At 40.3% G+C, this 24,395-nt stretch overlaps 1 protein-coding gene across 11 annotated transcripts in view; it reads left to right on the forward strand.

Moving 5' to 3' along the window:
* The window catches only part of NPHP1 (nephrocystin 1), an 81,280-nt gene extending 63,459 nt beyond the window's left edge, over window positions 1–17,821 (forward strand). For 6 of the 11 annotated variants that reach the window (XM_003309183.4, XM_009443083.5, XM_054678154.2 and 3 more), the window contains 4 exons: window positions 9,714–9,826; window positions 12,248–12,321; window positions 15,835–15,879; window positions 17,449–17,821. In XM_003309183.4, coding sequence (XP_003309231.2) covers window positions 9,714–9,826; window positions 12,248–12,321; window positions 15,835–15,879; window positions 17,449–17,721 — 505 coding nt within the window. In that variant the 3' untranslated portion in view covers window positions 17,722–17,821. Of the gene's footprint in view, window positions 1–3,422; window positions 3,547–9,713; window positions 9,827–12,247; window positions 12,322–15,834; window positions 15,880–16,190; window positions 16,403–17,448 lie in introns of those variants that run through there. The other 5 variants (XM_003949878.6, XM_054678157.2, XM_009443085.5 and 2 more) reach the window with 3 other exon arrangements.
* The last annotated feature ends 6,574 nt before the right edge of the window (window positions 17,822–24,395 follow it).

Here is a 24,395-nt window from a genome sequence, read left to right on the forward strand (position 1 = left end):
AGGATTACAGGCTTGAGCCACCGCATCCGGCCCTACCAAACTGTTTTCAAAATGACTGTACCACTTTGCACTCTCATTAGCAATGTATGAGAGTTCCAGTTACTCTATATTCTTGACAGCACTTGATATGATCAGTTTTTCTGTTTTGGCCATTCTAATAAATGAGAATAGTGGTTTCTCATGGTGTTTTAAATATACATTTTCCTCAGGGAGTTTGTAAACTAATAAAATCTCAGATCTATCAGTTTCTCATTCAGTACCCTCCTAGACTAGTCATTTAACATCTCTGTCAGGGTCTTAATGTCTACATCTTTAAAATGGACATAATAATAATAATATCAACCCCATAAAGGTGTAATGAGGTTTAATGGAAAGAAAATATATAAAACAGCCAGTATTTACAGTGTGTGGCACATGGTAACTAACACAATAGTGTTAGCTATAATTATTTACTACTATAATTATCTTATATATAGATAAATGTAAACATAAAGCCAGGTAGATGGTGCTATATCATAAAATTTGTTCAAATGAAGATGTGTAGCTGGTAAAATCAGGGGGCATTTGAAATCACCTTTGAAGGATTGGGAAGATGCAGAGGAAAGGAGCTCCACAGAGGAGGCACAAGGCCAAGAGGGGGAAGGAAGAGCATGGCATGGGACAGAGACTGTTGCAGCTGAACTGTCCCACCATGACCTGCTCATTGCTCACAGATTATTAAGAAGTAGGGAAGTCAGTGAAGACTTGGCATGCTCCTGTGAATGGTTTTTCTCATTCCAGATCATAGTCTTAGCTTAAATATCCCTTGTTCTTACCACTACTACTGAAATTTATTTTATAATTATAGTGTTAACAGTTCAATCTTTCAATAGCCATTAATAATGTGTTCATGGGTATTATTTACTCTCTTAGCTTTTTTCCCCCTTGGATGTTCATAGAGCCTGTAAATCCTCTTTTTTTTTGTCCAGCCTTTCCTTGGAAAATTGTTATTTTTCAAGATTAGAAAGAAAGCAGCACAGTAGTAGTCTTTGTGAAAGAAAACCCAAATCTTGTTTGGCCTCATTCTTCCTACATCTTTGGCCTCCCCACTCCTCATCTTGTTGATAAGCTTCCAAGAGTCAGAAGCACTCCCATGTGTATATTTTAAGTACAGCTCTTAATAGTGTTTCTTTGGCCCCCAAATACTGGTTTTCAGACACTTTGTATGACCTCAAGATCAAATTGGACTGTGTGGTGCAGAAGTTAGCAAGGCAGCCCCTTCTTCTTAAGCAGTGAATGCTCTACTGTATGCTGGGTTCTTAAAGGTCCTGTGTCCTTGTGCTCCATACCTCAGGACTGCGTCATTTGTTTCATTACAGTACAGAATAGGCACCCGAAAAATGTTTGTGAAATAATTTCAAAGCAGAGCTCTCCCTGCTAGTGTGAAAGTATACTCCTCAGGACTTCCGCTCAGCTTCCACCTGTCCCTGGCCTCCCTCTGCCTTGTCTTGGTGTGTGCTCTTCCACAGAGAGACTTGAGTGCTGGCTTGAAATTGCCTCTCCACTTTGCATGACCCCAAAATATACATTCCTGGGAATTTCAAACGTGAGTTGGGACACACTGCTGGTGCAACTCCAGGCTGGCTCGCACAGAAACCAGCTTATGGGCAGTGAAACCTGGGCCTTGCAGCAGGGCTGGGGGCCGTAGTCAGGGGGCGGGGTGGGGCTGTGCTGTGGGTTCAAGGTAAGAGACTAGGCACCAGCCTGGGCCCTTTTGGACGTCACTGAGCCTGTGCATCCTGGAGGTGGAGACTGAAGCAGGACTGATCCATTTCAACATCCTCTCTCCTCCCCTGACCCGAAACCTTCGGTAGGTGGGAGAACAAGACGGGTAATGTCACCAATAGTCCTTCTCCTCCTCTCCTTCAAAGGCACGCCCCGCCTCTATCCTCACCCTCCCTTCTTTACAAACTTCACCTTTGTTTATGCAAACTTCTCAGCTCAAAGGAGAAAGGACAGGGGCTCTTTCCATTATGCCAAAGGACATGAGACAGTGGAGACAAGGCCAAGGGCAGAAAGCCTAGTTAGAGTTTGCATTAGTGCCCATTTTTACCCAGTGCCCTTGCTGTTTGGCTTTACACTGCCCTCTCTGACTCAGCCAGCAGTCCTACACATGTATATCTTTTGGATATCAGGAATCCTGTGAAAATGTGAATTATTTGGTGTAGACCACTGGCACCAGAGTCCTGCTCACGGGGCTTGGCAGTCTTCTTTTGTGGAGTAGGTTGTGATCATGGCGACCTTGTCAACATAAGAAAAAGAGAGCAAATAGATGCTTCAGTTTCACCAAGATTTGTCTTTTGGAGCTGTTTTTCAAAAGGGTTTAACTTGATGTGATTTGACCAAAAGCATGTGTATAAACCCCTGAGGAGGGAAAGCCCTGAATTTGACTTCAGATTTTCAGTGCATGAGTTCTAAATATCAAGAAACCCTGATCTGGAGAAGTAGGTTGCGTGTGTGTGTGTGTGTGTGTGTGTGTAAATTTGCTATAAATTCATTATCCTTTTTTTTTTATGCATTCCATCTTTTTTCTCCTTTACTTTCATTATATCGTTGCTAAAAATAAATAAGGTAATAATGTTAGTTGCTTGAATGCTTGAGACCCATTCATTGTGTTCATTGCCAGAGTTTGCTGGTCTACATGTGAATTCAGGAGGAAGTATATTTTTACTTACTTAATTCAGCTAACCTTTAGCAGCCCAGAACTTTCTATTCGTCTTAAGTTTGGGAAAATCAGATGCTTTCTCTAAAGAAGATCTAATAAAGGGCAAGCAGCATTGCTTCATGTTGTGAGAAAGTGCCAGAAGGAAAGGAGTGCCCACACTGGGTGGACCCATGCCTGCCAGGCAAAGCAGGCAGGTCTACGAGAAAAGGAGAGGGCCAAGCAGAAGGAAGGAAGTTCCCACCCCTTTCCCTGGCAAAACCTTGGCTGTTCTTCATCATGAGCCCTGAGTTTGGGCATGCAGCTGAAACACTGTGCAATGGGACCGTGGACCAAAGGGCAGAACATGAGCATGTTGTTCATGCTCAGGTCGTTCTGCCCCTTGCTCATGAACATGTCCATGGTCCCAGAACAACCCAGAATCAGAGCCTGATCCCTGAGAAAGCATGTGGTGACGCTGAGGCAGCTGAAATGGTCCCCTGCATCCCGTCTTTAAAATGTAGGTCAAATGTATACAAGATCAGAATTTAGCCAGGTTGAAAAAAGACAGTTTAAAAAAGACAGTTTCTAACCTTATGTATCACATGCTGTATATCAAGATAACTGTGCTAAGAGAACCTGTATTATATTTTTAGATGTTTCTAGAAATTCAGGATTTAAAGAGTGGTCAAGGATACTTCTTTAATTCCATGAAACTTTTTTTCTTTTTTTTTATTATAAGTTTTAGGGTACATGTGCAGAACGTGCAGGTTTGTTACATATGTATACGTGTGCCATGTTGGTGTGCTGCACCCATTAACTCATCATTTAGCATTAGGTATATCTCCTAATGCTATCCCTCCCCCACCCCACCCCACAACAGGCCCCGGTGTATGATGTTCCCCGTCCTGTGTCCATGTGTTCTCATTGTTCAATTCCCACCTATGAGTGAGAACATGCGGTGTTTGGTTTTTTGTCTTGCGATAGTTTGCTGAGAATGATGGTTTCCAGCTTCATCCATGTCCCTACAAAGGACATGAACTCATCATTTTTTATGGCTGCATAGTATTGCATGGTGTATATGTGCCACATTTTCTTAATCCAGTCTATCATTGTTGGACATTTGGGTTGGTTCCAAGTCTTTGCTATTGTGAATAGTGCCGCAATAAACATACGTATGCATGTGTCTTTATAGCAGCATGATTTATAATCCTTTGGGTATATACCCAGTAATGGGATGGCTGGGTCAAATGGTATTTCTAGTTCTAGATCCCTGAGGAATCACCACACTGACTTCCACAATGGTTGAACTAGTTTACAGTCCCACCAACAGTGTAAAAGTGTTCCTATTTCTCCACATCCTCTCCAGCACCTGTTGTTTCCTGACTTTTTAATGATGACTGTTCTACCTGGTGTGAGATGGTATCTCATTGTGGTTTTGATTTGCATTTCTCTGATGGCCAGTGATGATGAGCATTTTTTCATGTGTCTTTTGGCTGCATAAATGTCTTCTTTTGAGAAGTGTCTGTTCATATCCTTCACCCACTTTTTGATGGGGTTGTTTGTTTTTTTCTTGTAAATTTGTTTGAGTTCACTGTAGATTCTGTATATTAGCCCTTTGTCAGATGAGTAGATTGCAACAATTTTCTCCCATTCTGTAGGTTGCCTGTTCACTCTGATGGTAGTTTCTTTTGCTGTGCAGGAGCTCTTTAGTTTAATTAGATCCCATTTGTTAATTTTGGCTTTTGTTGCCATTGCTTTTGGTGTTTTAGACATGAAGTCCTTGCCCATGCCTATGTCCTGAATGAGATTGCCTAGGTTTTCTTCTAGGGTTTTTATGGTTTTAGGTCTAACATTTAAGTCTTTAATCCATCTTGAATTAATTTTTGTATAAGGTGTAAGGAAGGCATCCAGTTTCAGCTTTCTACATATGGCTAGCCAGTTTTCCCAGCACCATTTATTAAATAGGGAATCCTTTCCCCATTTCTTGTTTTTGTCAGGTTTGTCAAAGATCAGATGGTTGTAGATATGCGGCATTATTTCTGAGGGCTCTGTTCTGTTCCATTGGTCTATATCTCTGTTTTGGTACCAGTACCATGCTGTTTTGGTTACTGTAGCCTTGTAGTATAGTTTGAAGTCAGGTAGCATGATGCCTCCAGCTTTGTTCTTTTGGCTTAGGATTGACTTGGCAATGCGGGCTCTTTTTTGGTTCCATGTGAACTTTAAAGTAGTTTTTTCTAATTCTGTGAAGAAAGTCATTGGTAGCTTGATGGGGATGGCATTGAATCTATAAATTACCTTGGGCGGTATAGTCATTTTCACAATATTGATTCTTCCTACCCATGAGCATGGAATGTTCTTCCATTTGTTTGTATCCTCTTTTATTTCATTGAGCAGTGGTTTGTATTTCTCCTTGAAGAGGTCCTTCACATCCCTTGTAAGTTGGATTCCTAGGTATTTTATTCTCTTTGAAGCAATTGTGAATGGGAGTTCACTCATGATTTGGCTCTCTGTTTGTCTGTTATTGGTGTATAAGAATGCTTGTGATTTTTGCACGTGGATTTTGTACCCTAAGACTTTGCTGAAGTTGCCTATCAGCTTAAGGAGATTTTGGGCTGAGACAGTGGGGTTTTCTAAATATACAATCATGTCATCTGCAAACAGGGACAATTTGACTTCCTCTTTTCCTAATTGAATACCCTTTATTTCCTTCTCCTGCCTGATTGCCCTGGCCGGAACTTCCAACACTATGTTGAATAGGAGTGGTGAGAGAGGACATCCCTGTCTTGTGCCAGTTTTCAAAGGGAATGCTTCCAGTTTTTGTCCATTCATTATGATATTGGCTGTGGGTTTGTCATAGATAGCTCTTATTATTTTGAGATACGTCCCATCAGTACCTAATTTATTGAGAGTTTTTAGCATGAAGGGATGTTGAATTTTGTCAAAGGCCTTTTCTGCATCTATTGAGATAATCATGTGGTTTTTGTCATTGGTTCTGTTTATATGCTGGATTACATTTATTGATTTGCATATGTTGAACCAGTCTTGCATCCCAGGGATGAAGCCCACTTGATCATGGTGGATAAGCTTTTTGTTGCATTCCATGAAGGTTAATTACTCGTGGAATCCATTGCTGTCACCTCATCACAGTGGTCACATTCATTCTGTTCTCTTCCAACAGGCTGGAAGCCTGAATATTACCTCTGTGATAATTTTCCCTTCTAAAAATCTAATCTTAGGAATTAAGATAAAGGATTAATTTACAAAAAGTAAGATCTCTTTTTAAATCTTTGGTGATTTTTCTCAGCCCAAAGACGTCTTCCTTTTGATAGAAGACAACATATCATTTGTAAGGTTTTTGAGATTTTCTATATGGTCCTTCCTCATGCTTAATGACAGAGTTTATATATTTCTAAAAATAGTATTAGAAATATATATTAGAATGATCTAAGATATTTTCTTGAGTACTTTCAAAGGTTAAATCTTGTGCATGATACATTCCCAGTATTTACTATACATCATGTGTGAGGGTCTTAAAGAACTCACTTTTCATGTTTCCAGATTATTATTTTGAAATCTAAATTTTGAAATTTTTTATATTTTTAAGTTTCTGACTATTTTTTGATGCTATTGTAAATTGTTTTGTTGGTTTCCTTCTCAAATTGTGCATTGTTAGTGTATAGAAGTATGATTTTTACGTGTTGATTTTGTATTCTGCAACTTTGCTAGTCATTTATTCTGAAGGTATTTTTCATGGAGTATTTAGGGTTTTCTACATATATTCTACATATTTCTACATCATTTTGTCTGCAAACAAAGACATTTTTCTTTTTTTAGAAAAATATTTCCATTACTGTGTTGAGTAAAAGTGGCAGGAGCAGGATCCTTGTCTTGTTCCTTGTCTTAGAGGAAAAGCTTTCAGTGTTTCACCATTGAGTATGATGTTAGCTGTGGGCTTTTCATATATGGCCTTTATTATGTTGCAGTAGTTTCTTTCTATTCCTAGTTTGTTGAGTGTTTTTATCATGAAAGGGTGTCAAATTTTATGCTTTTTCAGCATCAATTGAGAAAATAATGTGGGTTTTTCCCCTTAATTCTGTTAATGTAGCACATTATGTTGATTGATTTTTGGATGTTGAGCCATCCTTGCATTTCATTAATAAATTTGACTTGGTCATAGTGTACAAGCTTTTTAATGTGCTGTTGAATTCACTTTGCTAGTATTTTGTTGAGGATTTTGCATCAATATTCAGGAATATTGGCCTGTAGTTTTTTTTTTTGTTTTTTTTTTTTCTTGTAGTATTGTTGGCTTTTTTACTAGGGTAATTCTGACCTCATAATGAGTTTGATAGTGTTTTTTCCTCTTCATTTTTTGGAAAAGTTTGAGGAAAATTGGTGTTAATTCTTCTTTAAAGGTTTGGTAGAATTCTCCAGTGAAGCCATCTGATGCTGGGCTTTTCTTTATCAGGAGATTTTTTAAATTACTGATTCAATCTCCTTACTTGTTATTGAGATTTTCTATTTCTTTGTGATTCAGCCTTAGTAGGTTGTGTATTTCTAGAAATGTGCCTGTTTCATTTAGGTCATCCAACTTGTTGGCATACAACTATTTATAGTACTCTCTTACACATTTTTTATTTCTGTAAAATCAATAGTAATATCCCCTCTTTCATTTCTGATTTTAGTTGAGTGTTCCTTAGTCATTCTCACTAAAGGTTTTTCAATTTTGTTCATCTTTTCAAAGAACAGAGTCTTGCTTTCATTGATTTTCTCTATTGTTTTTCTATTCTTTATTTTGTCTGTATCTGACCTAATCTTTATTATTTCTTCCTTCTGCTAGTTTTGTTCTTCTAGTTCCTTAGGGCATAAAGTTAGGTTGTTGACTTGAGCTCTTCCTTCTTTTTTAATGTTAAGTATTTATAGCTATAAGTTTCCCTCTTAGGACTGTTTTCACTGTATCTTGTAAATTTTGGTATGTTGTGTTTTCATTTCATTTCTCAAGATATTTTCTAGTTTCTCTTGAGATTTCTTCTTTGAGCCATTGGTTGTTTGAGTATGTTGTTTAATTTCCACATATTTATGTGTTTTCCAGTTTTCCTTCTGCTTTTGATTTCTAGTTTCATTTCATTATGATTGAAAAAAGATATTTTGTATGATTTCAATCTTTTTAAATTTATTAAGACTTACTTTGTGACTCAACATATGGTCTTTCCTGGAGAATATCTCATGCGCACTTGAGAAAAATGTGTATTCTGCTGTTGCTGGGTAGAGTGTTTTGTAAATGTCAGCTAGATCCAATTAGTCTACAGTGTTATTGATCTTCTGTTTCATTGTTCTATACCTTATCGAAAGTAGGATATTGAAATCTTCTCTATTATTATAGATCTATGTATTGCTCCCTTCAATTCTGTCAGTGTTTGCTTCATATATTTAGGAGCACTGATGTTTGGTGCATATATGTTTATAATTGTTATATATTCTGAATTGACTGTTTTATGATTGTACAATATCCTTTGTCTCTTGTAACTTTTGAGGGGCTTGAAGTCTATTTTGTCTGATATTAGTATGGCTAAACATGTTCTCTTTTAGTTGCTATTTGCATGAAATTTTTTTTCTGTTCTTTCACTTTCTACCCATGAGTGTCCTAAGTCTACCGTGAGTCTCTTATAGATAACATATAATTAAATCGTGTTTTTTTAGTGCATCCTGCCAATCTGTATCTTTTGATTGAGGAGTCTAATTTATTTACATTTAAAGTGATTACTAATAGAGAAGGACTTACTTTTGCCATTTTATTACTCATTTGCTGCTTATCTTATAGCTTTTTTTGTTCTTAATTTCCTCCCTCACTGATTTTCTTTGTGTTTGATTTTTCATAGTGACAAATTTTGATTCCCTTTTACTTTCCATTTGAAAATATTCTATAGTTATTTTCTTTGTGGTTACCATGGTATTACATATAACATCCTAAAGTTATAACAATCTATTTTAAACTAATACCAACTTAACTTGGTATTGCATACAACATCCTAAGGTTATAGCAGTCTATCTTAAACTGATACCAATTTAACTTCGATGTTGAATTATTTTCTGTTTTTTAGCCCTTACTGTATACCAGACACTACATTAAGCACTCCATACTTATTTCATTTGTTGTTGTTGTTTTGTTTTGAGACAGAGTCTTGCTGTGTCACCCAGGTTGGAGTGCAGTGGCACAATCTCGGCTCATGGCAACATCCACCGCCCAGGCTCAAGGGATTCTTCTGCCTTGGCCTCTGAGTAGCTGGGATTACAGGTGCCCGCCACCACACCTGGCTAATTTTTGTATTTTCAGCAGAGATATGGTTTCACCATGTTGGCCAGGCTGGTCTCAAACTCCTGACCTCAAGTGATTCACCTGTCTCGGCCTCCCAAAGTGTTAGGATTACAGGTGTGAGCCACCATGCCCAGCCCACACTTACTTCATTTTAATCCTTTTAGTAACCTTCTGAAATGCAAGTATTACTATTGGTATCCAATAAATGAGGAAACCAAAGCACAAGGAGATGAATTAATTAATTTAAAGTCACATAGCTAAGAAGTGACAAAGTCAGGACTTATTCCAGGTCTGTCACACCCTCCCATGTTCCACCCAGTACTGTGAACAGCCTGAATTATTTCTTCTGCATTCACCAAATCAGGCATGGCAGCCACATGCCTTTGTTAAAGCTTGTAGCTGACTAGTCCCCTTCTTTCCAAAACATAATTAGTGGCTTCCCTTTTTTATTTGACATTTAACATAGGTATATATGCTAACATGGAAGCATAAAAATGGCAACACAGGGTTGAGACTCGAAAGTGTAAACAAATATAAAAAGTTATCTGAAATTTAATGTGGCCTACTTGTAGTAGAAATTTTTCTTTAAATAGTTAAAAATGTGTTCCAGTAATGAAGCAAAATTTGGGACTGTTTATTAAAGTAATATACATCAAAACATTATAAGTTGGATTGTAGGGGATTGTCTAATGAATACATTTTTTTCTTCTTTAATAGTCTACTGCCAGAAACATTAATTGGAAATATGTGTTCTATTCACTTGTTGATATTTTATCGACAAATTCTTGGAGATGTGCTCCTGAAAGACAGGATGAGCTTGCAAAGTACTGGTAAGTGGGCTTTGCCACTTCCTTATGTGCAGTAATGCTTCATACTCTGAGTAAAGGTAACCTATACCATCTTGTATCTTCTGTTTCTGGTTGTGACTTTTGGAATAAAATATTTAGAACAGCATTGATGTTAATACATTACTTATGGGACATCTTCAGATCCAAAGCATTGAGCTTTGTGAACTCAACACATATTCAGTTCTTTCAAACATATGTATTTTCACATTTCAAATTCTAGAGTTTTGAGATCCCAAGAGTCAGATATAGTCATATTTTCCCTTAATGTCTCTGAGTAATCTGTTTTTTCCCATGTGTTTGGTATGCACATAATCATTTTGAAGAGAAACCAAAATCAACCAAAATAGCTGGTTCTTAGTGCATGAAGTATAAGTATCAAATGGATTAGTTTAAATTGGTGAATCCAGATATGGAGTATTTGGGTGTCCTATGTACTGTCTTTATTCTTGCAACTTTTTTGTACGTTTGAAATTTTTACCAAGTAAAATGTTAAAAAATAAGTTTAAAAATCAATGAGTCACCATACATGATTGAACCTGCAAAGATAAATGCATGTGTTATAGTAATTGCCTTCAAAAAGAAAAGCAGTTTAATTTTATTGGCTCTTCTTTCAGTTCAATAAATCAGTAACCAGATATGTACTGAGTACCTGGTATGTGCCAGATATTATGCTAGGCCCAGTGATGAATGAGACAGGCATAGGCGTCCCAGGCCTCAAACACATAATTTCATGAATAATCCTTTCCACCCTTTTGAAATAAGTGCTGTGAAGGAAAATACACAACGAGAACATGCACTGGGAAGACTTGATTAATGTGTAGGGTAAGGAAAGGCTTCTTTGAGTGAGTAATATTTAACAAAAGATGTGAGAGAGGAATTAGACCTATGAGGGAAGTGTGTGGGGAAGGATTCTTTCTGGGTAGAGGGGCCAGCATGTCTGAAGACCCAAGGAAAGAAGACATGCATGTGTTGGAGGGCTTGAAATTGAGGCAGGCCAGTATGGATGGAGCAGAGTGAGTGAGAGGCTTAGCACTTGTGGACAAATAACATTCATAGGCAGGAGTCCTCTCCTAGGGACTTATCACCTGGATAGATAGGTAGAAGTGGAACTCAAAGGCAGAGAAGCGCAGAAAGTTCTCAAGGAATCATTATAACTCTAAGGGGGAGGACGGGTAAGCCTTTTAATCACCATTGCCTTTGAATTCATTTTCATGACTCTTGAGAAACTTCCTGAATGATGTGACCTCTTAAAGAGGATAAGGCTTGTTAGTTTTCCCAATAGGTAAGAAGTTTACTCAGAATTGTTGACTTCATTTGAGTTTAATCATTAGAATAAAATATCCTAATAATATCTAAAGAATGAATTTTTCTCTACTGAGGACACCAGATTACAGAATACCTTGCCCTTGCCATTTCAAAAGTGTCTGCTATGGTTTCAGTGTGTCCCACCTAAAATTCATATGTTACCAATGTAATGGTATTGAAAAGTGGGGCCTTTGAGTGGTGATTAGGCCATGAGGGCTGTTGCCTTATGAATGGGATTAGAGACTCTTACAGAAGGGCTTGACAAGGGAATTTGTCTCACCCTTTTGCCTTCAGCCACATGATGGCACAGTGTTCCTCCCCTCTGGAGGATGTTGTAAGAAGGCCCTTACCAGACACTAAATGCCATTACCTTGATCTTGGATTTCCCAGCCTCTAGAACTTGGAGAAATAATTTTATTTTGTTTATGTTACCCAGTCTCAGGTATTCCACTACAGCAGTGCAAACAGACTAAGACATGTCTTTCCTGATGTGCTTCTTTGCACAGATTTTTCATGTGCTGTTATCTATTGTGAAATGTCAATATTCTCCCCCACTGTGTTTGGTCATATGGCCAGAATCCTCAATTCCTAATTCTTCCAGTTTCACCTACCACTGTCTGCTGGCTCCAGACACAAGTTTGGGTCCTTCCCTGAGCACTGGTGGCCTGGAATCAGACCTGAGCAGCAGGCCCTCTGCCTCCTTTCCCCCCAATGCTTCCTAGTTTCTGCTCAGTCTCCCAAGAGCAGGGCTACCTGTAAGGGGAAGATTCCTTTTACCATGCCACAGCCATAAGGAAGAAAGAGAAGTTGAAGAAAAACACAGAACAAAATTTTCTAGTCTTATTCTGTTCAGAGCCTCCTTGCCCTTACTCTAAAAGCTCCATTAATTTGCTACAGGAACTCACCAGGATATGGGTATAGGGGCAAATGAAGGTTGAAGGGACAGCTTTGAGCTCTCCTAGAAGTCAAAGTGTGTAGAATGTGTTATCAACAAATCATTTGGCACAATAATTTTCATCTGAATATTTTTGTGTCTATTGCAATAAAATCCATTGAGTGAAGTTTGCATAAAATTCTTTCCGTTGTTTTGCATTTCAGATTTAATTAGCCATCCCATGCTGGCCACCTTCCCCATGCTCTTGGAGCAGCCTGATGTGATGGATGCTCTCAGGGTGGGTAGCATGCATTGCAATGGAAACCTGCTGGCTTATGGAAGCAGTTACACACTCTGTGTTAATGAATTCTGTCATCTGGTCTAGGCCCTTTTTTTTTGTTACTAGGATGATGTCTCCCAATCCCTATCCATTTTCTAGGTAACTCAGTCCTCATCTTTCCCATCTTAGCATAAATTCCCAAGGGCTGCCTTCCCTGACCCAGGGAGCAGGTGGAGTGCCTGCTATGTACACTATTGCAATCTTTGCCCATTTTCTCCTTGACTTAGGATGGCCACTGATTGTGTCCTAAGAGCAAAAATCCAAAATGGTCTGTAAGATAAATCAATTGAATTTCCAGGGGAGAATCAGGGCATGCACATCATCTTTAATTCCATGTGTGCTGTTTGCTGTCTGAAATAACTGTTGAGTATTACGTTAAATCATATGAAATCTCCAATTTTCAGCCATTTTTGGCCTAAGTGGCAGTTTCATATGGTTTAGCCTAATACATCAGGGTCAATAAGTAGAAGAGCTGCATGCGTGCAAGGCAGATACACAGGTAACATCACAAGTGCCATGGGGGAGGTATAACCCAGGACCTTGAAGATTTAAAGAAGGCAGCAAAGAAGGATCCAAATTCTGTTTCATTAGAGAGGTCCTGCATGAGAGAGCCTAATAAAGGCCAGGGCCAAGAGGATTTTGACCTGCTGAGATGGGGGTGAAGACGTTGCAGGTAGAAGGGTTAGCATGAGCGGACGTTTGAGGCAGGAAGGAATAGAGCTGACAGTCCAGCTTGGCATGTCAGATGCAAGTAAGGGAGTGGTTGGTAGATGGGCAAGGTAAGCCTGAGTCTCGGTGTGGGGCTGAGGGCGGTGGTAGGTGGTGGGTAACCCAGGAAGGTTTCTTCTTTAGGCAAACTCTGCCAAGTGCAAAGAGGCAGAACATGTGCAGGAGGGAGGTGAGCATATTAGGGGGTGACTCCTGCTGATAAAAACTAGGCCATATGCACCTGACAGCAGAAACAGAAGGAGGACTCAGTCATCTACAAAGATTCTTATTAGACTTTGAAACCAATTCATATGCTAGCTTGGCTGGGTTGGGGGGTGTCAATAGTAATAATGACATTTTCAACAGAGATGTTTAAGAAAATGTTCATGGTACATATGATCTCCTGTAATTTTAGATAAGTTCGTCTGGCACTATAGCTAGATAATGCAGAATTTCTCTTTCTTCTCCTATAAAGTCACTAGTATCATAATAATTATTCATTACACAGAACATATATACACTGATTCTTCAACAAAGATTCCACAGGAGCCTACTATGTATTAATATAAGGCACTGTGCTGGCCACAGGAATATTTCCCTAGGTGTGTAACAGGAATCTGCACCTTGTTCTTAGGAGGAAACTTAGGATCCCTAATCTAGTCTAAAATCTGCATTTCCCTGATGAGCAGACAGCTTGGAGATGTGCAGTGACCTGGCCGGCCATGGAGCTCAGCCATGACCCAGCCGGGGCTGTCCCTGCGGGTCAGCTCTGGGTGCACCCAGAATGTGCCACGGGCTGCTTGAAAGCATGAGGGTAAAGTTGTGCACATATGTTATTTAGCAAAAAGACCCCATTTGAGCCATAATAAGTATAAATATATATACATTTATATACCTGCCTGTGAAAAGATCTGGAAGAATATATTCCAGAGAGGTATTGGTGAATATCTCTGGATCCTGGATTATTTTATCTACATTTTCTTAATTTTTTCACATTGAATTATTTGTGTAATGATAATTTTAAAAAAGAAAGTGGTGGTTGTTTCTACGCTCATGAGCCTTCTTCTCTCCGTGGCATAGTGTATTACTTAGGAGAAGCTTGGCTGTGCTGTGGTGGTTAGCACAGGTTTATTTCTTACCCATGGTATGTATCCAGCATGGATCAGTGGAAGATGCTGCTCCACAGTCACCCAAGGGTACAGGCTGGTGGAGCCTCCACTGTCTCACAGCACCGTCTGGAACAAGTAGCTGCCTCTGTTGCCAGTTTCCCTGCAGAAGAGGGAGAATGGAGAATTGTTCTTGGGCTTTCACTGCCTTTGCTTCAAAGGGGCCTGGGCCACTTCTGCTCACATTGCATTGGCCAAAACCAGTCCCACGGTCCATTTAACTTCAAAGGAGGTATAGTCTTCTTTTTGTTCCGGAAGAAAGGAAGTGGATCTTGGTGAGGTAATAGTGACCTTTAGCACCTTTGCTATTCCCAAGTGAGTTACTCTAAGTGAAACATCCTACTATTTGCTGGTGGCTGAATGAAAAATAAGGTGGGACACTGACATGTGACTAACAAAAATAGACAAATTTTACCAGACACGAAGTCTACATTTGCTAAGTGATACTCACGTTAAACCATATTATTAGGTTGGTGCAAGAGAACTGTGGTTTTTGCCATAAAAGTAGTAGCAAAAACCACAATTACTTTTGCACCAACTGAATAAAATTTAAAATGTACAGCGTGTGAGCCTCCTAGAGTTTACTTACCTAGCACAGTTCAGTTTGTGGATGACATTTTAATAATAAGAAGAATGGCACTTGGCCTGTTTAGTAAAACACTCTGGTTCTGTAAGGGTCCTCTTCAAACTCCTAAGGACCCATAGCACAGCAGTTAATAGGGTGGAGGACCATAGTCCCCTCACGTGGTAATAGGTATGAACATTCCAAAATGTTCTCATGAGTGGCATAGTCTGTTATCTCCTGCTGAGAAACGCTCTATCAATGCATCATTTATTTTATGGAGAATCTCTTTATTGGTGCCATATGTTATATTCATCCCAGGGCCTCCCTGCTGAGAAAGGTCTGATGCTTTCAGGTTACTCATGATATCAGGTGCCAACAGGAGGATATCTACTGACATGCGCAGAACCCAGACCCTGGAACAGGCAGCCGTGAGACTGGTCATATTCCACCCACGCGTTCAGTTTGCCAGGAAATGGCACAGTGAAAGTCTTAAATTCATACTTCTGTGGGACTAATTGAACTCTGGGGTTTTTATTTATTTGAGGAAATTTCTGTGAAGCCTTGTGGACAGATTAGAAATATTTACTTACAAAATCGTACTTCAGTCTGTCTCATTCTGACCATTGTCGTCATCATGACAGAGAGAATTGTAGAAAAGTTTGGTATTTGGCAGTGTTTTCTATTTTCATTACTGTCTTACTTGGAAAGCTTAATACTATTTTATTATTCAGGTGCTGTGGTTGTATAGTTTTCATGGATGTGTTAGTGTTTCACTGATTCTATTCTTAAGTTAGTTTTGATTTATAATTATCATGGGCTTCTACGGCATTTTTCACAGATACATCTGCCTGGTCATTCTGGTGCTGGGTCATTTGCAATAGATTCCTAATTACAGATTCACTTCTTGCTTGTATAGAATCTGTACAGCATTTTTAACCCTGTCCATAGGTTTATTTACAGAGTAAATTTGCATAAGTGTTGCAAGGACTTGTTACTACTTGGACTAACATAATATTTCTGTTGGCTCTTTAGAGTTCGTGGGCTGAAAAAGAAAGTACATTAAAAAGATCAGAGAAGGTAATATGATTTTCCACACTGAACTTCATATTTGCAGTACCTGGTGTTTGCTTGCCTATTCTAATAATGTCTCTTTTTTAGCAAAAGTAGCCATAGTCATAATCCCTCTTAACCAGGGAAGCTGTTTCATTATGGCTGCAAAAACACATTCTAAGAGGGTCACGCATGATCGTTAGCTAATGTGAGAAGGAACACTTGTTCAAGACAGCCATTTCAGATTACTGAGTTTTATTTAAATAAAGGGGAAGTTTCTAAGCCAAAGTCTCTCAGTTGTGTATCAAATTTCTTTTATTTTTAAAAAACTTCTCTAGCTCTCAAAGCCTGTATCACAAAGAGAAGGGGGAAAAAAATGGCCTGAGCTGTACCATATATTGAAAACAATGCATTGCTCCTGCTTACATTGCTATAAAATCATGGTAATTACCAATCCGAACTTGCTTTAATCAGTGAGTAGTGGTTTGACTGCTCTCATCCAGGATTTGGCAAATGGGAAGGGCTAGATGGAAAATCTTCTTGGCTTTTCAGGTCTTATGGTCTCTGTCACACTACTCAGCTCTGGTGTTGTAACACAAAAGCAGCCACAGACAATATGTAAATGACCAAATGTGACAGTTTTCCTATAAAACTTTATTTATGAAAAGAGGTGAGAGTCCACATTTGGCCCACAGTCCATACTTTACCAGTCCTGATCTAAAGTATTCATTATCTACAAGGAAAATGAAGTAACAAATGAGCTGAAAACCCTAAAAATTAGGAAACAATTTATACATTGTATCCTTATTTCAGCCTCCATTTGATCAGTACCATCTACATACATGTGACTTTGCCAAAACTGCCAGGCTTAGTGCTATTCTAGTACAGCAGCCTTGGGCCTGTAGACATTGCCCTTATGTGGACATGTGTGGTGGGATGGGTGATATCTCTGTGTAGACTCTGCTGCCTGTGGACAGCTCTGCCCTCAACTTGCTGTGCTCTCTGAGATTCCCACCATGGCCTGTGGGCCTCGGGGCTTGACATGGGTACAGCTGATACTGCACCATTCTTATCTGGGAAGGGTCTGACATCCTCTTCACCAAAGGACCCCTCGACCTCCATCCCAGGCATTGCTGGAAATAAGCCAACAACTCTGGATCCTATGCAGAACACCTGCTACAATTATCTTAGATAACATGACAGTTACCTCTGATATGCTGTCAGTAAGTAGGTTCAGCTGACTTGGCATTGTTTTAGTTATATTTACCCCTAACCACACTGGTGTCACCAAAATTAGACTGCAATACCTTGACAGAATGTGTGAGACACCCTCCATGGAGCTTAGGAGACACCCTGGTGTCATGGAGCCACGTAGAGGCTCTCAGGGAGAACTGCTCCACTGTACTCTGTGTAACTCTGCTCACTTCCACTTCTGAAGTGCCATGTCCTGCCTGAGCAGCTGGCTCAGAGCCGATACCTGCCAGGCACTAATGGCACCCTCCATCCTACCTCTTAGGTGGCTTTTAGTTAATAGAGTTCACAGAATTTAACACTTTAAAAATAACAATGTTATTTGTGGGGGTGGTGTTTCCCCAGAGAGACAAAGAGTTCCTGAAGTCCACGTTTCTCCTGGTTTACCATGACTGCGTGCTCCCACTTCTCCACTCCACACGCCTACCCCCATTCAGGTGGGCAGAAGAAGAGACTGAGACTGCACGGTGGAGAGTTATCACTGACTTCCTTAAGCAAAACCAAGAAAACCAGGGCGCCCTCCAAGCTCTGCTGTCACCAGACGGAGTTCATGAACCTTTTGACGTTTCAGAGCAGACCTATGACTTCTTGGGTGAAATGAGAAAGAATGCAGTGTGACAGTGGCGGCCTCTAGCCCTCAGCTTCCCACGGAATCAGATGGATCCTCCACGATTACGTGAATAAAATGATGGAACCAAAAATCACTGTCACTTTACAACTTAGGTTTTACTCTTTTCTTTCTACAGACCATATTTTTAAAGAAATGTTTATACAATAATTTAAATATTTTTTAAAACCATAAAATAAATTTTTATAAGGAATACTGTTATATCTAAATTTAAACAGTATTTATTTTTTCAAAAACAGCTACTTAAGTTAATGGTATAGATTTCTATAAAAGCAAGATTTTGTCAAAAACTAAATTTATGATTATTCAAGAAAGTGAAAAAAAACAACCTACAGAATGGGAAAACATATTTGCAAATCATCTAACTGATAAAGGTCTAGTATCCAAAATATTTAAATTTATGAGTGTTAATAAAATTTATCTTGTTCAATGAAGAGGAAGTTAAAGTGATCCATTTGAGAAAGTTGTATCACTTAATTCAGTCTGATACTTGAATGTGATTTACCCCTAATTAAGTACAAAAACAGAGTCGCTTTTGCCTTTTCAAATCAAGAAAATAAGTGCTCTGTCAAAAGAACAAAAAGAAACTTTCAGGCACTGGAGAGTGGAGTTGATTCACCCTTTCAGGTTTTGTTGCATTTCAGATAAACTTGTGACTGCTGGTAAAATGTCCCAAGCCTTTCCTTTTAGTGATAAATAGTAGCAGCCTGCGTTAATTGAGCACCTACTGTGTGTCTGAGCATTTCTCATTAGCCCAGTTAATCCTCACACCTACTGTAGGAGATAGGTACTGTTTTTTTTTATTACTGCCGAAGAAACAGGCCAGATAAGTGAAGTAATTTGCCTAAGGTCACAGCTAATAAGTGGCACAGCTAATATTCCAAGTAAAGATACCATGTATAATTTTCTACAACCTAAGATGTTCTGCCTTATCGGTGTGAACCTTTTAGGATTCCATGTGAAAATAAAATATGAGGAAAAGTTTAACCTAAATAATTAGAATCCCATTAGAGGTACTTTTTTTTTGATGGCATGCTGCCTTAAAAGAGCCATTTATTTTTAGAGATCTGTCATATTATGAAAGTTCTGGGCTATCTTAGCTAACTTATCCTAAACCCTTAACCTAAATTTAACTTGAGCCCCCGTCTTAGAAATTAACATGGTATGAAAGTGTTTCCAGGCCAGGCGCGGTGCCTCACGCCTGTAATCCGAACACTTTGGGAGGCCGAGGTGGGTGGATCACCTGAGGTCAGGAGTTTGAGACCAGCCTGGCCAACACTATCTCTACTAAAAACACAAAATTAGCTGGGCGTGGTAGTGCGTGCCTGTAATCCCAGCTACTTGGGAGGCTGAGGTAGAAGAATTGTTTGAACCTGGGAGGTGGAGGTTGCAGTGAGCCAAGATCGCGCCATTGCACTCCAGCCTAGGCAACAAGAGTGAAACTCCATCTCAAAAAAAAAAAAAAAGAAAGAAAGAAAGTGTTCCCAGCCACAAATGTGACAAGTGAGAACTGGGCCTTGGAAAAGAGATTTCATTCTCCAGTAACTCATTTCAGGAGATCTCTCCCTGTGCGTGCCCTTCTGCCCTCAACCACACAATACAAGGCTGAGTGTGGCAAACACCTTCCTTTTGCCCATCAGCTGCCTGGGCACACTTACAAAGTGGTGCCCCCACTTCTCCAGCACCGCGGCCCTCCCCAGCTCCTGCTCCCAGGGAGAGGGCTTTGCCTTTCAAATGGAGGCGGTAAGTGTGCACAGAGACTTTTTCCTACTCTGTTACTGAGTTGCCTCCTCTTACTCTTAGTCCCCTGCAGTCCTGTTTTTGAAAGAACATGAGCCCATATCACTCCTCACTGTGAAAGTCATTTCTCTGTAGAAATGACTTTTAATTTCTAAGCTCCACCTTTTTATTTTTTATTTTTATTTATTTATTGAGGCATTTATTTATTATTGATTTATAATTTCTAAGCTCCACCTTTTTATTTTATTTTTATTTATTTATTTTTGAGGCATTTATTTATTATTTTTTATTATTTACTTATTTTTATTTATTTATTTATTTCTGTCACCTAGGCTGTAGTGCAGTGGTGCAGTCACAGTTCACTACAGCCTCAACTTCCCCGGGCTTAGGTGATCTCCTACCTCAGCCTCCTGAGTAGCTGAGAGCACACACACGTGCCATCATGCTTGGCTAATTTTTGTGTTTTTTATTGTAGAAACAGGGTCTCACTATGTTGCCCAGGGTGGTCTCGAACTCTTGGACTCAAGCAATTCTCCTGCCTCAGTCTCCCAAAGTGCTGGGATTTCAGAGCCACCATGCTTGGCCATCTTTTTATTTATTTATTTTAACCACTTGGCTTATTCTTAGCGTTAAGCCAGGGGTGGGGCATTTTGAGTGAAAGAAAATGCTAGTGAATTTCTTTCAGTGCATGTACAACATGAAGGAAGAGAAGGCTTTTTATTAGAATGCATTTTCCAAGACTGTCTTCCACGTTCACTTGAGAATGTGTCATGAGCTGACAAATATGGACAACTTCATAGTTTCTGACACATTAGGAAATCATAGGGACACCAGAGAAAAAGCTTAAGTGAAGCTTAGGCCAGAAAGTGAGGTACATAACGGAAGGGAGAGACCCAGGGGTGTGGGCATTTCTGCCATTAAGAGACTCCACCTTCTCTTCAATCAGTGGAATCTTTTTTTTTTTTTTTTTCAAACAACAAAATCTCTGTGACTTTAAATGCCACTTACTGGCTTCCACAACGGAAAAGGTTGTCAAGGAGCCAAAAACATCCTGGAAATGAGTCCTCGTGGGTCTGTCTCAAGGAGTGTGACTTTAGCAACTCACTGAATTAATTGTAAGAGTCGTGGTGGTGGGGGGCGGGCAGCAGCAGGGTGAACGGCAGGCCTTTGCCGAGTGACCACACGTGTGGTGCCTACCTCCAAGGCCGGGGGGACTCACCACACCCGAACCGTGGGAGGGCGGCCGGGGCGGGGAGTCTGAACTGTGAACTACATGGCCCACTCCTCCCCACCCTCCCAACCTCTCAATTGGTTGAGTGTCATATCCATCAGGTCTGCAGAGGTGAAAAATGTTGCAACTCGCTTGCCTGGGTGCTTGGAATGAAAGTCTAGGGGCAGAGGCAGATATTAAAGAGCAGGTATAGTCTCTGTCTTCAGTGTTTGTGATCTAATGCGCAAGGCCAGAGCAACTCACATAAAACCAGTTGACATACATAACCCTGTGTACAAATGGAGCAAGTTTGACTTGCCAACCCAGTAGCAGTTGGGAAACTATCAGTTTAACAGAGGAAGCCAGCAGTGTCCTCTGCCAGTTGAGGGCTTTGTCAGTTTACAGTATTATAGGATATCCTTTGCTGTGAACTGCCTCAGCTTCCTCTTGCGTGAAGCATTCTAAGTTGGGAGGCTTTCTTGGGGTGTGGAGGTGATCAAAGACAGCTGTCACCTAGCTGCTGTGATCTGTTTCCTCAAAACAAAGAGGCAGAGAAAGAACCTTACTTAGGGCACTTTGCATCTAAGTGTTACAATTATCCATTCATCATTTACTCAACAAGTGTTGAGCACCTGCCATGTTCCAGGCACAGCACTGGGCTTTGAAGATACAGTGAGAACAGTCCTGGCAAGATCTCTGTCCTTACAATGCATGAGGTGGACAGTAATCAGCCAAACACAAAAATTAATTCCAACAGTACAATGGTTGGGGCTGTTAGTGGCCCCGTGGCAGGCATGAAGTCAATGGTAAGTGTACAGGCATTCCTTCCTATCCTCACTCTCCCTCTCCCAACCCCACTGTCTGTTGTTGGGGACCAGTTAGATTCAAATACATTTTCAAATGAATCCCTCACTATTTGAACTCCCACATTTACTCTCTGAAACTCAAGGACACATGGATTTGGTAATACTGTATCCCTCAAAACTCAAACTTGCTCTCTGAATTCTGATATTTGAATGCAGTAACCAAGTCAATTTGGATAAAGAGGGATGGGTATAAAGATGAGTGAATGGGCCAGGCACAGTTGCTCACACCTTTGGGAGGCCAAGGCAGGCAGGGTGCTTGAGCCCTGGCATGCAAGACTAGCCTAGGCAACATGATGAGACCCCATCTATACAAAAATTAGCCGGGTATGGTGGTGCAGGTCTGTAGTTCCAGCTACTCAGGAGGCTGAGTTGGAGGATGACTTGAGCCCAGGAGGTTAAGCCTGCAGTGAGCTGTGATCATGCCACTGCACTCCAGCCTGGGCAACAGGGAAACCTTGTCTCAGAAAAATAGTAAGTGAATGGCAAGTGAAAGGCTCTAGGCTATACTGTCTCATAGGCAGGAAAATGGAGGTTGAGGATGTTCTGCTCAGTGATGACTGATACTGAATGAGGCGTGCAGGTCTGTGTGCAGCAATATAAAACAGAACTCATTAATGGAATACAGCTCACATTTGGGACTTTGATAGTGTGCCTGTCATTTAGCCCTTTTCTGATACTCTGTAAGACAGACTGGACCTTAACCTGCTCATTTGCATCTGACTTTGCCAGCAAAGATTAACTTTGCAGAACTGTGTCCTTTCGAAGAGGCCATTTTGGGGAATAAAAAGGTCTCCATGCTTTCTGAGCTCTTCTCCAGGTAGGAATCTCTGGATGACCCAGACATTATCCCATTGAGTCCTTCCTCTTTCCGGGCAACTGTTCTGTACTTGCCCAACTCCAGAGACACAAGAAGCCAGACTCAATTCTGCCTCATGGCTACGAACATTAATCACAGCATCTTCCTGAGTCTATCAGTGTGTGCATTCTATCTACCCCATTTGAGAGTTAAAGAGACCTTGATTTGTAGAAATAATAGTTGCAATCTAGTTGTGTCTAGCAGGCGAGAGCCAGTGGGACATGTGTGTTCTTGCAGCAGAAAAGGGGAGAGCTCTGCTCCTATTTCTACAGTGGGAGGCTACTATAGTGGACATCTGGTGTTTCTGCTGCTCAGCCTCCATATACTTCTCTCTTGGTAACGTCACCTCCACCTTGAGTGGCATTGTTCAAGTCACTGGATGAAGTCTCACCCGAAGCCATTATTACCTCTTAGCTTCTCACTTCCTAAGGTAATACGTTCCTTTCATCACTAAAGCCAGTTGGAATGGGTTTTTCTAACTTTTGTTATTGAAAGAATCCCAATGGATACAACTGTCTATTCTTTCCCCCAAGTATCTCTGGATTTCTTCTGGCTTGTCTCTTCTTTTTCATGCAACTAGTAAATTGTTTCTGAAATATAGATAAAGCAATTTCTTAGTGGGAAAAGAGTTTAATAAAGAGGAGTCAAAAAAAAGAGATAAGCAGTTGTCTCCAAAGTCTTTATGACTGTTTTCATGACTGTTTCAATCATTTAAAAACATTTATTGAGTACCTTTTGTGTATCAGACAGTATTCAAGATGGTGGACATGGCTGTGGTTCACCACATGAACAAAGTTTTGGCTCTCCTTAAGCCCACATCCTAGAGAGGGACAGGGGCAGGGAGACAAACAATAGGCAAATTAATCAATCAGGGAAATCTTGGGTAGTGAAAAGTGCTTGCAGAGTTAAGCAGGATGTTGCTATTTGGGCTCTGGTCAAGTAGAGAAGGATACTCCTCCTCTTCCTTTCATGAAATGCAATTAACAGCCCTGGACAGAATGCATGGAGAAGCTAACTGAGGATTCTAAAAAAAAAAAAAAGGAGCAGGAATATTTGGGAAGGAAACCAGAATTCAAAACACTACTAAGCTGTTGGTGAGTTTCCCATTTTCTTTCCCCTGGTACCTGTCAGCCAGCGTCAGAGACCACCTGAAACCCAGAACTGTACACAGGATGCAGACAAAGACATCTCCAAAAGAATCCATGTTTCTGGTCTGAGGAATGGGAAAGAGAGCCCCAAACAGTCAGAGAGAGTGTAGAAAATCTCTGTTTTTTGTTTGTTTGTTTGTTTATTCTTTCCTTCCTTAGCCCCTGTGCAATCTCGTGACAGTGGTGGTGGCAATGGAAGTAGCAGCCAGGCAGGTACCTGGAACTCTGAGAAAGGGGAACCTTTGTCTCTGACCAGAGGAACTATGATCCTAAAAGCATAGGGGGAATAATTTTCACATTTGTGTTTCACACACACACACACACACACACACACACATTGCTTTGGTCCTGAAGATAGACCCAGTCAGAAGAAATGCACAGCAGAGAAGGAAAATGAAAACCCTGGTCTTTAGCCAGAAGACCAAGGCATATCTTCATTTCTTAATATACTAATTGCTTCAGAAGGTGGAAATGGCTCAGGGCCTCTCAACTTAAGAGACTAAGGCGTTATGGGTTGTATTATTTTCTCCATTTCATAGATATGAGCCTAAGAAGGTTGTTTTTCTTCTTAAACTTTTCCTACTATGCCATGTTGTCCATGGGCAAGTCAAAGGTATCCTACAGCCTGTAAGAGTGGCACAGTGCTTATTTGCAACCTTTAAGAGAGGTGGCAAGATGTGGGATTCATGGAGAAATCCCTCCTTTGCTTGGATTAATCCTGTAAACAAGGTGGTGTAGGTGAGACTGGGGTTGGCAGGTGGGATTAGGGTCTCCCTTACTTCCTAGTTTCCATAGCCTGGGAAAAAGGGATGATGAGTCTGGTTTGAGATCCACTGGGGGGTTC

This window comes from Pan troglodytes, chromosome 12 (assembly GCF_028858775.2).
Source record: "Pan troglodytes isolate AG18354 chromosome 12, NHGRI_mPanTro3-v2.0_pri, whole genome shotgun sequence".
NCBI lineage: Eukaryota > Metazoa > Chordata > Mammalia > Primates > Hominidae > Pan > Pan troglodytes.